General features: G+C 34.4%; 1 protein-coding gene across 1 annotated transcript in view; it reads left to right on the forward strand.

The window, feature by feature from the left end:
• ATRNL1 (attractin like 1) overlaps window positions 1-19,336 on the forward strand; it is a 706,327-nt gene that overhangs the window by 275,746 nt on the left and 411,245 nt on the right. Inside the window, exon 25 of the mRNA XM_049697035.1 lies at window positions 7,990-8,051. Coding sequence (XP_049552992.1) covers window positions 7,990-8,051 — 62 coding nt within the window. The remainder of the gene's footprint in view (window positions 1-7,989; window positions 8,052-19,336) is intronic.

The following is a 19,336-nucleotide window of genomic DNA, read 5'->3' on the forward strand; positions in this document are numbered from 1 at the left end:
AGACAATATTCAAGGATTCATAGAGTAATTTGTGTAGTATTTATGCAGAATTGGCCAGTATATTTGTTCCTCTTAGGTTTTATTGTCTTTTAAAAATCATCCATTTTCCATTTAACTGTATTTAAAAAAAATATTTATCAGGAATGATACAAATTATATTATCAATAAGCAGTAGATTAAATATCTATAGGAAATTTATGTTTACTGTGAATAGATTATCATAGTTGATCATATTCAGTAATAGTTAATTTAAGCCCCAGTCTGAAAAATGAATAGATAAAGACCTAATATGATTTTGAACTGCTTGCCTGAAACATAGCCCAGTTGTCTTTGAGATGTGACTAGATGACTAACTTCCATTACTTAACTCTGCTTTTATGTCATCATTTTGAAGGACTATAATCCAAATAGTGGTTTGAAGAACCTCTCTTTTACTTTCAGTTTGTTAGATGAATTTGATCATTTTAGCATATCCCTTCATATTTTCACTTTTTTATGTCTCAGTGTTATATCAGAGTTTATGGCAATCTGACATTTTGCACAAACACACCAATTTGTCCTTCATCATAAGAATATTTTTTTCTCTCTTACAAAATCTGACATTTTATGGTAAATATCAAGCTATTAATCTACTTCTCTATTCCAAGCACACTTAATGCAACTTTTTCATCAAATCATAAATTCAAAATGTTGGTCATTATGTTAATGAAAAATATAGCACATCTTTAAATCAGGTTTTAGATTTTGGACGTGTTCTCAATATGAATTTGTGTTTAAGCTCAAATGGACAAAATATCACTGTTGATGTAGTTTTGGCTCACTCTGATTTTTAGCATGCCAGTTTATCGGTTATTTGGGGCACTTTAAAAACATGGGGAAAATGAGGATATTGTGAAGCTTTAATTGGTTTCCTGATTTTGATTAATTTTCTTTAAATGATATTGGATAACTTGAATAAAAAAATCATTAAAGAAAAGAGAATTTCAAAAGTGCATTTTTCTGGATAAAGTTTTAAAACTAACTTTAAATTCGACTTAAATAAATTTTCATATTTTTCACGGGGACGTAAAGAGTCATCTTATAGCCATAGCACCAGCCAATAGAAATCTTTCTAATTAGACAATTAGAGATTTTAGAGTCAGAAATGTCCCATGTCCTCTAGAGATACACTCTCAGGGAAACTATGAATATAGTGTTGTTTTTGTTGTTATCGATTTGTCTCACTGTTTTCTAAATAAAATTAGCTAAATGATCAAGTGATCACTCTTTTAAAGCAATCTCATTTTTTTCCTCCATTGGTTAAAAAATAATGTTTCAGGTAATACCTTCTGTTTTGGACAGGAAGATTGTAGTCTAAACTAAGTCACCTTCTGAAAGAAATTCCAAGAAGCCAACATAGTTAAAAATGTTTATCGTTGAAATTAAGAAATTGAGGTAAAAATACACATTAAGAAACCATTTCTGATACCTTGATTTCAAATTATTTACATTGTAGGTAAAATTATAAATGGTAGATATTATAAAATTTTTTCTGTGATTATAAACAAAAACATTTTATACAGAAATGCGTATTTTTCATAACATCTGAACTCTACAACGTATGTAAATTTTATAGGGGAAAATAGTATTTTATGATCTGAAATTAGAAGGTACTTATAGTCTGTGATTATTGATTTATAGAAGAAATTCAAATAAATAAATAATTTTTTAATGTTTCTCGGAATAACATCTGTACCTCCTTTCACGGCTCTTCATAAGGATATATGAAGTCCTAAGAATACTCTCGTGCTGAATTTTGCTATTGTTATTCATTTATTCAGCAAATTTTTATTAAATGCTTACTACTACCAAATACTGTTCTAGGTACTGGAGTAGTGCCGTGGGCATTATGAGCAAGGCTACTATTCTCAAGGAGTTTACATTTCAGTGGGGAAAGCTATTTTAACTAATGATCAACCAATAAATCAGATAATTTCAGACTGAAATATAAAAGAAGTAGGTTTACACGAGAGTATAGAATAAGGGAGAGGGCAGCTACTTTATATAAGTGTCTTAGAGAAGTATGATATTTGAGGTGAGCTCTAGATGATAATGAGCCAGCCACATGAAGACCAGTTGCCCAGTATCACTTAGAATGCTCTCCCTTTGTCTCTACTTACTCCTGTCTCTGTAGGTCTTTCAGTTTCATTGGAAGGGTCCTGGAGTTGCTGGACGCTCTTCCTAGATAGAGAAATGCTGAGAAAATAGTCAGATACATTTGCAACTAATGCTAGTATCATTTCTTTCTGCTACCCCTGATTTTTCTCCTGTCTTTTCTCAGTACTTCTGCATGTTTTTAGTTACCAAGGAGTGATTTCTTGTCCCACATATGTTAATATAGAAAATAGGATACTTTTAATGGTTTTTTTCATTAGAATTACCAAGTTCTAAAACACTATATAATTTATAATTGTTATTACTGTTTCTGTCTACCCTGCCACAACCACTAAGAATCTTTTTTTCACTGATATATCCAAGAACCTGACATGGTGCCCAGAATATAATCTATATTCAGTGAAATATTTGATGGATGAATACCTTGACACTCCAGAGAGAGAATATTGAGAGACAATCTGCTTGAGTTAGTGTTTGCTTGGTCTTGTTCACCAATGCGACCAAATCTCCTTGTATCTGCCTTCCATTTTTATGCCTGTGCCTGACGACGGACTGTCTGACACAGTATCTTCCATAGGCTATCTCCTGTGGAACTTCCTATAGAAAGTCTCAGGTGGAGAAACATTTAAAAAGATTTGCACAACACATTGTAATGCTGACTTTCCATTTGAACAACCAATATCAAATGCTGTTTAGCTTGAGTCCCCAGAGCCCAGATGGTATGCTAAGTATAGAGACTGCTTGTGCCATCTACATTTACTCTTGAGTACAATTATATTAACAGATCAGTTACATATAGATAATACAATTAAAGTTTCAGAACGTTTTAGTGCTTTCGTTCATGATTGTAACTCATAGATCCTTCACTTGACTGCTTTATTTACTCAGATATTCTTTGGGAAAAATGCAAGACATTGTAGATACTTTCATTTGGGTCTATGTTTTGCTTACTTGCCTCAGAACATGATTTTTTTTCCCCAAGTTACTTAGCTGTATGGACCCAGAAAGGGCAAGCAAACCATAATAAAATTCTGCAGTACCAGCTTGAATCATGTACTTTGCCAGTCTAAATTGATTTTAACACTGTTGGCTGTTCCCACTGTTCATGCGTAACTTATCTTGAAGGAATGCAAAACCCTTTATAGGTTAAAGAATCAGAGTGATGATAATGATTTGCATTGACAGTATGCAAAGAAATTAGTGGCAAGACCCATATTTGAATATAGGTGTATTTTTTCCTCCCCCCAAAATGTATCACTTGTTTTTTAAAGATGTCTTGGCTCTGTTCCTCTCCCCAGTTGGAACTTTTTTCCTTTGTTTCCATTTTCTCGCTCTGCTCAATTTTGATTTCACTTCCAACAGTTTTTCCTCAATATGGAGCCTGTCCTGGAATAGAGATTTGACTGGTTGCTTTTGAAAATTCATGTGGCCCAAGCTGTTCTAGCTCCTTTTGGAACTTCTCAAGGACCCTTTGCACTCATATGCTCTTGGACTACGCAAAACCATTTACATTTTTACCTTCTGTATTCAGTGGGCCTGCCTGGTTCCAATGAATGCCTTTTGGATTTTCCTGTTGATTCCCTCTTCTTACTCCCTCACGGACCCTGGTACCATAAGTGTCTGGTGTTGTGGTTTATCCGTACCTGCTCATGTTTCGGCATTCAAGAGGAGGATAATTTTTCACTTAACTTTGTTGAAATTGTTTTCTATGTATTTTCTTTCTGCAGTTTACCTGCCATAGATAGGTAGGAAGGTAGATAGATGGATAGATACTGAGTTTTTTTTTTAATGTGGAAACTCAGGGATATTAAGATTCTATGCTACCACTGGCACTGTCCACCTAGAACTCGGCCTCACAGATTATATTTCTTAATTTCCAAATAGTTAACTTGTTTTGATTATATCCAAAATTATAGCTTTAATTTTGATTTCAATCTGATAATATGGTACATAAAGTCACTACCATTTGGAATTTTTAAGTAGTTTCTCTGCATAATGTACACTGTCTACTTTTCTACATGCTCTGTGGATTTAACAAAAGATTTGTTTTCCTATTTTATATGCTCCTGATTCTTTCTGCTCTGTTTTTAACAGACCTTTCTGGAAGTTCAGTCTGTAGTTGCTGTCTGTACTGCCTCACATTACATACTCGTCTTATGTTCTCTGTTTAGATTAACATTCCCACCCCTTCATTGAAAGTGCATTTGTTTGTTACCCACAAAGTTGATGTTGTCAGATGTAGTGGTCATAGTCCCATCCTCATCTTACTCAACCAACAAAACCAGCCACTACTTTCCTCTTGCAAGATTCCTTTCCCTTGGCATCCTTGACACAATACTCTCCTGGTTTCCTCCTACTTAATTGTTCACTTTTTTGTTGTTGTTGTTAGCTCTAATAATGCGGTAGCCCTGAACATCCTCTTAGAAGTTTTAAATGAGTCATATCCAATCTTCACCAAGCCTTCTCACCTTTCACTCTAAATTATGTGCCCATCAACTTGGTTTTGCCTCCATGGCTACTACTCTTGTGCAAGCTATCACGTCATAACTAGGAAAATCTAATGTCCCTGCTTTCCTCTATCATCTCTTTCCCACCCAGCAGCCAGAATGATATTTTTCTTGAGAGTTAGATCATGTCATTTCATGGCTCAGGCCTTATAATATGTCCCAAACTTTTTATCATGCCAAGGACCTAGGTGAATTAACCCCCGCTTGTCACCCTGAACTTTATTTTTAACTTCTCTGCCCCTAGCTCACAATACTCCAGCTCTTGTGACTTCAGTTTCTCAAACAGCTCTAGCCTAAGTGTACTATTCCCTAAGCCTGGAATCCTCTACTGACAGATCTTTGTGTGGCTTTACCACTCTTATTATTTGTATGTCCAGCTCATATATCATGTCTTCAGTGAGGCTGCCCCTAACTGCCTAATCTCAACAAGCTACATATCCTTCCACTGCATCACGTCACTTTGTTTTTCTTCAGAACACTTACCATTGTCGAAAATTATGATAATCCACTTATGAGTCTACCTGGTTATTTTTTGCCTCCTGCTATTGGGATGCAAACTCCAAGAGACCAGGGACTTTGTCCTATTTACAAGGTTGTCACCAGCTCCTAGAACAGAGCTTGCTTAAGCAATATTTCTTTGAATATTTCTTCATGATTTGAATGACTGAATAAGTTAATTTTTGTCTGCTTTGTCAGATAGGTTATTAAAGAGGTATACATATTAAAATTTATTCTGTAATTATGTTATCTAATTCTCCTTATAAGTCCAGACATTGTGTTTTCACTTATTTGGCCTGTGTTTTTGGTGCATATAGGTTTATTATTTTTATTCATTTTTTGTGCCTTATACATTTTATTTGACCAGATTTTGATTTTGAATTTCACTTTGCTATTGATATTATCCTTCATGCCTTCATTGTTGTTGTTTCTAAGAGCCAATTTTTTTTTTTTCACAATCCTTTATATTTTGGATATAAGTGTGTCACTGCTATAGATGTGCTTTCTATAAAAAACATAAAGCTAAATTATGCTTTTTAATGTGCTATGGAAATCTCTCTTTTGATGAGGATTCAGACTGTTCACATTTAGTGCAATTGCTTCTATATACTTTATCTTATTCCTTTATTTTTTAATTTATTTTATGTTATATGTATTTATTTTTTTTTCTTTTCTCTTTTCCATACATTTGCTAATTTATTCAAGCCTTTATTGAAGTCCTTTTTCTTCTTTTTCATTTAGATATTTCTCAACACGGTCTAAGTTTACCTTCCTATTCCAATTTATCTTAAACCAATTTCATTGACTATGATTTCAAAATAATTATCCTTTTGAAGATTATCCGGTTCTCAATTGCTGTGTTCAGAATCATCTTTCCATGGATTTAAGTTACTGTTGACAATATTGTTTGATAAGCTCTGTTTCTAAGATACTCTCATGGACAGTACCTGGAGAGAAAACTCATATGTATCTTTTCCATTTTAAAAGATGTTTTTTCTTAAATCTTTTAAAACATTTTCACCTAGAACCAATCTCCTACAGCAATTGTCTTTCCTCATTGTCTGTATAAATGCTCTGTAATTATTCAAATGCTTAGAAGCTTTTTGGAAATGAATGTTATTATATTTAAGCTTTCATGTATATACCAAAAATTTAACCATTTTCTCGACTGGCTGTAATTCTTTATTTTATGTAAGAAACAATATTTCTTATTTTAGAATGCCATTTCGATTCCTTGCCCTGAAAGCTGGGACAATTGTGAGACTCATTTCCTTTCTTTTCCTTCACTCATGAATTATATCCTCCTCTGTGTTTTGTCTAATGTCTGAATATGGTTTTTCCATACATTTTGTATAGTTTTCTAGTTCTGTAAGACAAGAGAGACATCTCATCCTTGTTAGTCCATTTTCACTGGAAGTGGAAAGTGTATTACATGTTTTTGAAAATTTTTCATAAAAGATTATTAAAGGAGAAGATTTCAAGAACTTAATTGTTTAGCTTCAGCTATCTGGGAAAATTCACTTATGTTGACCAGCTCCTTTATACATGATGTAAAAGTATAATATTTACTGTATTATACTATATACCAGATATTATGGCAATAATTTTATTTCTATTAATTGAGTTAGTCTTTTCTCTAACACATAAGGTAGATGCTCTTATTATTGCCATTCACATATGGGACAAAAATAGGTTAAATAGTTTTCTAAAATATTTACATCTAGCAAGTGAAAAAGTTGGATTTTCTCTATTTCTGTATCTAAATAGATATTCTCTATTCAGATGCTACATTATTGACTAGTACACTATATAATACTTCCTCAAGAAACGTGTTACAGTATGATCTCTATAATGTTAACAAAAGTGGAGAACAATTTTAGCTTATTGATTTATTTCTCCTCTCAAAATTCATTAACATGAAAATATAAACTGAGGTGATGTATTTTATTCTTGCAGGGGTTTATAACAAAATAGTTGTATGCAGCTTCCCTAGACAAGAATATACAAGAAAAACTATTTCCCTCAGTTTCCTTAATGCAGTTGAAATTAAGTTTTTCGGCACACAAGCAATTATCAATTGTATTGATAGAAAAATGTGATAATTATTAGATGAAGAAACTCATTTGCATGTTTTAGTTAGGCACATTTAATATGTCATAGGATTTCACATGAAAGTCTTAGCATGCATTACTGAAGTAATTTTATAATAGTTTTCTTTTTTTTCACATCTTTATTGGAGCATAATTGCTTTACAATGTTGTGTTAGTTTCTGCTGTACAACGAAGTGAATCAGCTATATGTATACATATATCCCCGTATCCCCTCCCTTTTGAGCCTCCCTCCCACCCTCCTTATCCCACCCCTCTAGGTCATCCAGAGCATGGAGTTGATCTCCCTGTGCTATGCAGCAGCTTCCCACTAGCCATCCACTTTACATTTGGTAGTGTATACATGTCAGTGCTACTCTCTCACTTCATCCCAGCTTCCCTCCCCGCCCCCCCAACCCGTGTCCTCAAGTCCGTTCTCTACGTCTGCGTCTTTATTCCTGCCCTGCCACTAGGTTCATCAGTACCATTTTTTTTTCGGTTCCATATATAATAGTTTTCTTAAGCCATTTAATGTTATAGCCTGTGCGAAGGTCATCAGCAGTTGGTTATATTAGGTGTTCTCAATGAAATTTTGATTCCAGCACATATGATTTATAATATGGTGATCCAGATTTCTTGATGATTTAAAAATATTGTATTTACAAATGCCATGAAACATCACCACTTTGAAGAAGAGCGTAGATTCAGTAAGTTTCAAACTTTCTTTTATTTTGATTTTTCAGATTGCATTCTCACAACACAATACAATCATGGATCTTGTGCAGTTTTTTGTCACCTTCTTCAGGTAATTTGCTTTTACTGACTTTGAATTTATTAAACCTATGTTCTGATGTATGTTCTATCAATCTGTTAGGTAATTTATCAGTTCTTTAACCTTAAATATGATACAGTGTGTCTTGAATAGTTTTATATACTTAAATATATACCACAGAGCAGAAGAAACATACTTGACATATACTTTTGCAAGTTTATTTTGCTGTAGTACTATTTAATAGCTAATTGATTCAGTGGAAAGAGGATGATAACCCTGTGTTCCCCTGTCATATAAATAATTAAAGCCTGTTTTAATTAATAAAATTAACAGTGCATTCACTGTATTGATTAGGTCCATCTCCTAGCATTGAAATCCATATCAATTCAATTATTTCTTGGATTTCTTAGGTGATTATTATATGTGCTTAGCAATGTGATGAAATCTGTAGGGCATGAGAAGAAGTATGTATTTTCTGCCCTCAGAGAGCTTATAATCTAGAAGTACTAAATATGATTTAGGATATAGCATAGTTTCCTGGAATATTAGTTATTTGAGATATTAACAGTAGGTTCATTAAAAAGTGTTACATAATTAAATACATTTGGAAAATGCTGTGTATACTGAAGTTAAATAGGGCTTTTTTGGTTTGTTTTTAACTGACATTACTTCTCAGAGTTTTTTTTTTCTCACAGTTTTTAATATGTTAATTTGCAGTGTATCTTTCTAAAAGAGAGGGCGGAGTTTGTAGCATTTCTCAAAACCTCTCTTCGTAGAACATCTATTTTCATTTCCATGGGATGTAAATAAAGAAACACTGGGCGAGGAGAAGCAGCTGAGTTTTAGTGGTAGAATATCTGTGTGATGGCACCTGAGATCATCTGGATTAGAAAGAATGTTATTTTTGTTAACATGATTATGATGTGTACCGCTTATACTGGTTCACTAGGTGCCTTTGTGTAAATTAGACAATTGTGCCTCCTTCTGGCAGGCATAGCCCCACATCACAGCACACAACTTTACAAACAGTGCATGTAATTTTGACCTTCACTCACCAAGTTATCTGGGCTGCGCTGAACAGCAAAGAACCTGTTAAACCAAATCCTTGACACAGATGATATGCCAAGCACTTTCCTCAACACCAAAGTAACCATTATTGGGTATCTTATAACGACACCATACAATCCTAATACCTTATCCACAGAAGTTAGCAAACATTTTCTGTAAAGAGCCAGTTAGTAAATATTTCAAGATTTGTGGGCTATAAGGTCTCTGTTGCATCTAAACAACTCTGCTGTTGTGGTGCTAAAGCAGCCTCAGCCAGTATGGAAACAAATCGGAGTGGCTATGTTCCAATAAACCTTTATTATAAAAACAGCTGCTAGGCTGAATTCTGCCTGTGGACATAATTTGCCCAACCCCTGATCTAACTTATGCCTGAATACCTTTAATGACAGGAAACACACCATCTCTTGAGATACCATTTTCTATCTTCAGATAACTAATTGTTCTTTATAATTGAGATGAAATCTCCCTCCCTGTAATAGCTCTTCTCATTTACCCATATGGGCTCATACATAGCAAGTCTAATCTCTCTCATCTCCATTTGCAGCCCTCTGGTTTTCTAAACTCTTTTCTCCAATTTACACATTCTCTGCTCGTTTATTCACTTCTTGTTGTCAAAATCCTTGCCATGTTGCTCACTTTGCTCTGAAAACAATGATGTTTGTATTTGTCCCTTAAAAAGTATTAATTTGCAGAATTTAACGCTAAATCATATTTATCACTAACATGTGCAAAGTCTATTCATACTTTAAATTTGTCCCTTAAAAATGAAATTTGAGGAAACAACTTTTTAAAAAATTAATTAATTTTTTTGGCTTTGTTGGGTCTTCGTTGCTGCGCACGGGCTTTCTCTCTAGTTGCAGCAGGCAGGGACTACTCTTTGCTGTGGTGTGCGGGCTGCTCATTGCGGTGGCTTCTTTTGTTGTGGAGCACAGGCTCTAGGTGCGCGGGCTTCAGTAGTTGTGGCACGTGGGCTCAGTAGTTGTGGCTCGCAGGCTCTAGAGCGCAGGCTCAGTAGTTGTGGTGCATGGGCTTAGTTGCTCTGCGGCATGTGGGATCCTCTTGGACCAGGGCTCGAACCCGTGTTCCCTGCATTGGCAGGCAGATTCTTAACCACTGCACCACCAGGGAAGTTCCGAGGAAACATCTTAAATATATTTAACGTTCTCTGATTTCGTACTTCTGAATATTAAGGAATATTAAGCCTATTAATTAGGTTACAATGTTTTTGGAAAAGTATTAGAAGTTGTAATTGAATGAGCCTTATTTAATGCATAAAAATAAAAGTTTTTGACAGAATAATGTGATGTTAATATGCTAAAAAGTTTACTTTTGTGTAAAAATTCACAAAGCTGAATATATATGTAAATTATTTAAATGTTTAGGGTTTTATTTTAAGCTTTTGAATTTGTGTGCATGTTTAAGTTCAATAACTCTTTTATTAAGTAAAAGAAAGCTAGTGTTAATGTGTACCATGTCTTAGAGATGATCCTATTTATTATGTTGTCATCATGGACAAAGTAATATAAAATATTCTAAGCGTCACGTGAGATAAAGTATAGTTAATGGGTTTTTTATCATTTAAATTTTTCTCAGTATTAAAATGTAAATTAGACAGTTTTCTAATTGTCTCCTTGTTAAGAAAAGAAAATGCACAAATACTTTTAAGTTTATTATTTTTTTAAATAAAGCCACTGTTAAATTTTAAAAGAGAGTTTTAGACAGGTCAGCATTTATGGACATCCTTCACTCAGGCCGCTATTACTGCTATTGCTGTTTCTGAGTTATTGAAGTAGCATAGGTGAATGTGTCAGCCTTTCAGTTTAGCCATGGTTTGATGGAGGCCAGTTCATAAACTTTGTGTCAGTTTTTTACTTTTATATTGGGCATAGTTCTGGTGGTAAACATAATTGAGTCAGTACTAGGAAGATCACTTATAGGCATAGCCTGGCTCTGCTCTTAGCTTTCTGTGCCATCTTAAGTAGGTCACCTAGCATCTTTAAATCTCAGTCTTTTCATATCTAGAATTAAAGGATGTTGTTTTTAGAGTGTGTACTATAATATAGTGAATGATGAGAAAACTGAAAGGAATTATTTTAAAAATAAATACTTGTTTCTGGTATGTAAAATGGAAAAGTAAGTCTGTATGAATCTGAATTTTAAAAGAATAAGCCTGGTAAATTAAATGGAGATATATCAGGGACCACTGCCCCTATACCATTTAGATTTTTAATGGTGGTTCTAATTTTCACTGTCCCACTGGAATTACATAATGTTTTTGATTTACCATCTTGACCAGATGGCAGGTATTTTCAGAGGTTGCCACTTGATCTTTCCCACTATGATAGATCTTACCCCACAGGCCAGGGATGCAATGTAGGGGTTACTGTAATCACCTTGTACATAAATTCTAATTATACACTTGAGAAGTAGGGAACTTATCACTGGGTGGGTGCATAGACACAGTTGGCCCACTATGATCCAGAATTTAGCCAGAACTTCTTACCTGGACCCTGGAGATACCCCAAGTCTAGCAAGGGTTCATGATGGTATTTTAGTCCTTGGGTATCTCTGTGATCTCTAACCCTGTGTCTTATAGTAATCAAAATATCTACTTACTCCTCTTGCACTGTGTACATACCCGTGTATATACCTGTGTATATACCCAAATATACACAGGGCTCTTTGTAAAGGATCATACACAGGTCCCTTTGGGGATCATTTTATACACTTTCCAAGATGTTTCAAAATGTCTTTTCTTCTATGGACTCAGCCACCTATTCAGTGGGTTCTGGATTTGTAAATTAACTCATCTGGGAGCTGAGCAGAGGATCATGATTTTCTCTTGGCAACAACCCTCAGCCTTTGTTCCTCCATTCCTACTTACAACAAAAGTAAATGTTAAATAGCACCGTTGTTGGCTGCCCATCTATTTTGCCTCTCGAGATAGATACCATCCATTATTAATCATCCCACAGCTCGTTGTGGGCCAACACCCTTGTCTGCTCCTCCAGTCTTGTTGAACTTTATCCTCATTGTAGACCCTGGATTCTGTCAGTTAGGCACTGACCCTTGATCTTTTTTACTTTGGGGCCCCATCACTTAACACCTCCCTTTGTCACTGCCTCTCCTGTTGTCAGCTCTGGTCTGCAGAAGAAAGCCACCAGTGAACTTCTTAGTGAAGCTGGTGCCCCTTTCACTAGCAAATTTCTCATGGCCTTGGTGACTGGTACGTCCCATAGAAAGTAATCTACCGGCCTTACATAATATATCAATTCCGGTACATTCCCTCCTGTCAGCTTTTTTATTCTTTTCTCTTTCATCTTCTAGGGCAACTCAGGCATTTCCATTTCACTTTGCCTTGGCCAGTGCTTTTTCCAGGCTTATAAGAATCACTTCCTCATCAAGTTTTGCCCCATCCCCTGGAGTCCTCCATAGGGTATTATATCACCTGGTCCTGAGACTATGCACCAAAATTCATGAATTCTTGTTTATCCAGGCTTACATTCCATCCCCCCTTGATCAAATACCACCAAAATCCAATTCCTGACATGATCTCCTGGCTGCTGCCAGTACATGCTAACCAATTCTTGCAGCTTTTTCAAGTATATAATCTTTTCCCTTTCTTTTCAGGCCAAGATGCATTATTCTGTCATTAAATTCAGTTATTAGTTTAGCAATCAGGAGAGGAGGTGGTGGCAGCCTTTAGGGGGGGTGACCCTATTGTCTATTACTAGAAACGGGAGTTGTAGAACCAACATCCTCAGAAACGTCTGTCTAGATAGTCCATTCTAGGTATTCCTATCCCATATTTCAAGAGCTCCAGTTTTCCAACAGTGGCCGTTGTCTTTGCATAAGAGGACTGCTTTGGCTGAGCAGTCTATCATCTCTGGAGCTCTGCAATTCTAACAGTTAGATCATCAGTCTGCTGCTCATTCATATTGGCTCCTCCACTGTCAAGAGGTAAGGGCCTGATTTAAAGCTATCAAAGAGACTCTCTAGCTCGTATATTTAGCCTGTAATGTTTATTAGTGGCCTTCAGTCTCTCATTATCCCTCTGTAGGGTCAATACAAACATAGCAGTAGTCAGCCAGCTCAACTCTCTTTTGAAAGCATTTTCCCCAGGTCACCACTGGTGAAAATTTTAGCAACTGAAGCCTTCTTCCAGGGACTGTCTGTGTCTCATCTAGCAACATGGATGGTTTCTCTTTAGCCTGCCAAATAGTGAGTGAGCCAGTTTCAGATCCCCATTTTACCTCCTGATTGCTCAGACCACAAGTCATCAGCGAAGTAGACCAAAATGGCATTAGCCATGCAGTAAACGTATTGGGGGGAACTCCTGTGAGGGAAAGAGCAAGGGAGAAGATGAGGGATCTTTAGACCACGGTGCCAATCTGACCTTCGTGAAGTAGGGCAGGAAGAAAGGAAAGTTGAATGAAAGAGCCTGAAAGTTTGACAAGACCAATGGTGAGTCCTCGAGCCAAACTCTGTATTCTAACAGAGGAGTTATGCATCTCTCAGGATTAGGCCTTCCTTACTATTACTGCCATGCTCAGTCATTGACTGAGAACAGCTCTCAGGAAGTGTGGCCTCAGTGTGAATACAGTGATGGATTGCCTTAATATTTTTCCACTTTAATATTATGTTTTTTAGTACAAACAAGTTAGAATTTTCAATTTTTCTTATGAATTTTTGTGGTTTTCTCTTCAATATTTTTATCGTGGTAAAATACATATAATATAAAATTTGCCATCTTAACCATTTTTAAGTGAACAATTCAGTGATGTTAAGTACACTTACATTATTGTGCAGCTATTTATACTATCCATCTCCAGAACTCTTTTTATCTTGCAAAACTGCAACTCTATACACATTAAACAGTAACTCCCTATCTCCTCTTCCCCAGCCACTGACAACCACCATTCTGCTTTCTGTCTGCATGATCTTTACTACTCTAGGTATCTTATAATAAGTGATGTCATATAATTTTTGTACTTTTGTGACTGGCTTATTTCACTTAGCATGATGTTCTCAAAGCTCAACCATGTTGTGATATATGTCAGAATTTCTTTTCTTTTAAGGCTGAGTAATATTCCATTGTATGTATATACCACATTTTGTTTATCTATTCATCTGTTTATGGGCACCTGAGTTGCTTCCATGTTTTAGCTATTGTAAATAATGCTTCTATGAACATGAGTGTACAAATACGTATTCAAGATTTTGCTTTCAATTCTTTTGGATATATTCCCAGAAGAGAAATTCCTAGGTCATATGGTAATTCTATTTTTAATTTTTTTTTAAGAACCTCCATACTGTTTTCCATAGCAGTTGTACCGTTTGCATTCTCACCAGCAGTGCACAAGGATTCCAGTTTTTCCATATTCTCACCAACACTTGTAATTTTCTTTTTCCTTTCTTTTTTTTTTTTTTATTTTTTGATTGTAGCCATCCCAGAGGGTGCAACTTGGTATCTCATTGTGGTTTTGATGTACATTTCTTTAACTATTAGCGCTGATAAGCACCTTTTCACATGCTTATTTGCCATTCATATATCTTCTTTGTAGAAATGTCTGTTTAAGTCTTTTGTCCATTTTTATGCCAGTATCACACTGTCTTGATTACTGTAGCTTTGTAGTAAAGTTTGAAATCAAGAAGTGTGGGTCCTCCATCTTTGCTCTTTTTCAAGATTTTTTGGGCTACTTGGGGTCCCTTGAGGTACTAAAATTCATATGGATATGGAAATAATCATGTGAGTTTTTCCCCTTCTTTTTGTTAATATGGAGTATTAGATTTAGGCTTTTCATATGTGAGACCATCCTTGCATTCCAGGAATAAATCGTTCTTGGTCATAGTACATAATTCTTCTAAAAAAATTTCCCCTTTTCAGCATCATTGTTCAAAAAGGATATTAGTACTTTTCCTTTTTTGTGTCTTTGTCTGACTTTGGTATCAGGATAATGCTGGCCACATAGGATGACTTAGGGATTGTTTTCTACTCTTTAATGTTTGGAACAATTTGAGAAGGACTGGTATTAGTTCTTGAAATGTTTAGTGGAATCAATCAGTGAAGCCATCAGGTCCCAGGCTTTTCTTTGTCAGGAGATTTTTGATTCAATCTCCTTACTAGTCATAGTTCTATTCACTCCTTCTATTTTTTCATGATTCAGTCTTGGTAGGTTTTGTGTTTCTAGGAATTAGTCCATTTCATCTAGGTTATACAATTTGTGTACAGTTGTTCATAGTACACTCTAATAAATCCCGTTTATTATCATAGGATCAGTAGTAATATCTATACTATATTTATTTTTAGTAAGTTGAATCTTCTCTCTTTCTTTTCCTTAGTAAATCTAGCCAAAGGTTTGTCAATTTTGTTGATTGGTTTGAAGAACCAACTGTTGGTTTTGTTGATTTTTCTCTATTATTTTACTATTTTCTATTTCATTTATCTGTTTTAATCTTTATTACAATATTTCCTTCCTTCTGCTAACTTTTGGTTTAGTTCTTTTTCTAGTTCCTTAAGTTTAATGTCAGGTTGTTGGTTTGAGATCTTTCTTGTTTTTCAATGTAAACATTTATAGTTAAACATTTCCTCCTTAGCACTGCTTTTACTGCATCCCATCAGTTTTATTATGTTCTGTTTCATTTTCATTTGTCTCTAAGTACTTTCTAATTTCCCTTGTGATTTCTTCTATGAGCTGTTGGTTGTTCAAGAGAATGTTGTTTCATTTCCCCAAATTTGTGAGTTTTCCAGGTTTTCTTCTGTTATTGATTTCTGACTTTATTCTGCTGTAGTTAAAGGAGATACTTTTCATGATATCTATTTTTTTTAATTTATTGAGAAAATTTGTGACCTAAAATATGGTATATCCTGGACAATATCTCATGTGCACATGAGAAGAATGTGTATCCTGTTGTTGGGAGTAGTGTTTTACATATGTCCTTTGAATGTAGTTGGTTTATTTTGTTGTTCGAATCCTCTGTTTCCTTACTTATGTTTGTCTGGTGTTCCTATCCATTATTAAGAGTGGAGTTGAATTGTTGTTTTAACCATTTTGAATTCTCTATGTCTTTATTGAAATTTTTGTCTTAATTTATAACTTGTTTTATATAAACTTAGATATAATATAATTTTGTTAGAATTTCCATGGTAAATCTATTTTCATTTCTTTACTTTCAATATTTTTTATTTTACTAGATTTTAAATGTGTTTCACGTACACCACAAATATCTGGACATTGTTTATCCTGTTGTAATAATCTGAAAATCTCTGACTTTTAAAGAAACAGATTTAGTGAATTTCTATTTATTGCAGTTATTGTTGTATTTTAATTTTTTTCTCCATCTTTTCACCTTTTAAAATGCTTTCTCAAGCAATCTTTTTTTCTTCTCCCCTGCTTTCTATTAAATTGAATGTCCTTTTAATATCATTTAATTGTTTTTCCTTTTAGCAGTTTAGGAATTATACATTTCAAATTTTTTCTTTAATGAATGCCCTTAAATTTTAACATGTATGTTTTTCCTAACCAGTAATAATGTTAATCGGTGTCTTTTTTTACTCCTGAATCATATAAGAACACTAGAAAATTCGAAACTTTCACTTTTACATACAATTGTCTAATTTTAAATTCATTTTCTAATTTCTAATTTTATTTTTTAAAATAGCCTTATTGAGATATAATTCATATACAGTACAATTCACCCATTTAAAGTGCACAATTCAATAGCTATGTAGCCATTATCACAGTCAATTTTAGAACATTTTCATCACCCCAAAAAGAAACTGTACCCATTTGCAGTCACTTCCCATCCCTCTCCCACACCCTAAGTTTTAGACAATCACTAATCTAGTTCCTGTATATAGATTTTCCTATTCTGAACATTTTCATATACTAATTAAAATCATACAATATTTGTTCTTTTGTGACAAGCTTCTGTCACTTATCACAGTGTTTACAGGGTTTATCCATGATGTTGTATGTATCAGTATATTATTGCTTTTTATTGCTACATACCATTCCGTTGTATGGATATGACACATTTTATTTCTCCTTTTTCAGTGATGGGCATTTGGGTGTTTTCCTCTTTTTGGCTCATGTGAATTACGCCACTATGAAGATTTGTGTCCATGTTTTTTTGTGGCGATAACGTTTTTATTTCTCTTGAGTATATACCTAGGAGTGGCATTGATGGGTCATATAGTAACTCTAGATTTAACATTGTGAGAAACTGGCAAACTATTTTCCAAAGAAGATGTGCCATTTTACATTCTCACCAGGAATGTATGAGGGTTCCAATTTCTCCATATTCTCAGTAACACTTCTTTTTATCTTTTTTATTATAGCCATCTTAGTACATATAAAGTGCCAAAAGAGATGATGATGCTATTTTGGAGGATCCAGAAAGGATTTTAATTAATTAGAGGAATTTAAAGAATAGAAAAAGAAAGAAAAATTAGGAGTTAAGCAATTAAAAAACAAGGATAATCAAAGATGACCCTACAGAAGTGAGCATGTGAGTGGGAAGAATAATGAAAAACACTGTGATCAAGATTTGGGGAAATGAAACAATGATGTTGTACATGAAGATATTTCAAAAGAGAAAAAGGAAGGATGTAACTCCCTACAGGGAGAGAAGTAAACCGAAATCATTGGTAACAGAATGCCTACATCAAAGTGGCATATCCCAGAAGGAGTATGTGGTATAAAAAAATTTTTTTAAATGGAGCAAGAACGAAGAACTCTGGGAAGAATGAAAAATAGAAGTCCTCCTTTTCAAAAGTGACATTATGATAATGGATATGTTAATAGAAATGAGGCCTTAAGATATAGATTTCTCTAAGTAGAAACCATAATTACATCTTATTATACAGGAGGTTTCTTCAGGAATTCTCTCCCTGGCTTTGCTGTAGAAGAAAACAGATATTTAGATCCCAACTCTTCTTTTAAACCAAAATATCAAATATAGCTCGAGTAAAATAGTAATTGCACAAAGTTTATTGCAACTTAGCTAAACCAGTGCTCCATGTCTAATTTTTAGTGCTGAGGTTTGGAACACTATAGACTGAAACTTAGTTCTTTCACTAAAATATTGCCTAGTACTTCAAAATCAACATGTCCTAAATTAAACTTGCTGTCTTGGTAAACAGCTCTTTTTTCTAGTATTCTCTAGCTCAGTTACGGTTAACACTATTAAACTAACTTCAATACCTGGGAATTAACTAAATACATTTCTCTTTCCTTAATCCCCTACATAAGCCCTGATTCTTCCTTCTGTCTATCAGTCTATTTTATTCAAAACAACCAAAGTGATTTTTTAACATAAATTGAATTATAAGAATCCATTGTTTAAAAGCTTCCTTTCACATTTATAATATAATTCAGACTAGACTTACAAGTTCCTCTGAAACCAGGCCAAATTATCTGCCTCCTCTCATATTATTCTCCACAAATTTATTATATTGCAGTCGCTTTTTCTTCAGAGGTATCTGGTTTATTTCTTGTTTGGTTTGATTTTGTCTTTCATTCCTTTGTAAAGTGTTTTAAAATTTATGTGCAGTAAAATTCCATTTGGGGGAATACAGCCATATGAATTCTAAAATATGTATGGTTTCTTTTTTTTTAATTTTTATTGGAGTATAGTTGATTTATAATGCTGTGTTAGTTTCTGCTGTACAGCAAAATGAATCAGTTATACATATATCCACTCTTTTTTAGATTCTTTTCGCATATAGGTCATTACAGAGTATTGAGTAGAGTTCCCTGTGCTGTACAATAGGTCCTTATTAGTTATCTGTTTTATATATAGTAATGTGTATATGTCAATCTCAATCTCCCAGTTTATCCCTCTCGCCCTTCCTCCCCAGTAACCATAAGTTTGTTTTCTACATCTGTGACTCTTTATGCTTTGTAAATTAGTTCATTTGTACCTTTTTTTAGATTCCACATATAAGCGATATCATATGATATTTGTCTTTCTCTGAGTTACTTCACTTAGTGTGATAATCTCTAGGTCCATCCATGTTGCTGCAAATGGCATTATTTCATTCTTTTTATGGCTGAGTAGTAGTCCATTGTATATATGTACCACATCTTCTTTATCCAGTCCTCTGTTGATGGACACTTAGGTTGCTTCCATGTCTTGGCTATTGTAAACACGGCTTTTAAGGAACCTCCATACTGTTCTCCATAGTGGCTGTATCAATTTACATTCCCACCAACAGTGCAAGAGGGTTCCCTTTTCTCCACACTCTC

Source organism: Orcinus orca, chromosome 14, assembly GCF_937001465.1.
Source record: "Orcinus orca chromosome 14, mOrcOrc1.1, whole genome shotgun sequence".
In the NCBI taxonomy this organism is placed as follows: Eukaryota; Metazoa; Chordata; class Mammalia; order Artiodactyla; family Delphinidae; genus Orcinus; species Orcinus orca.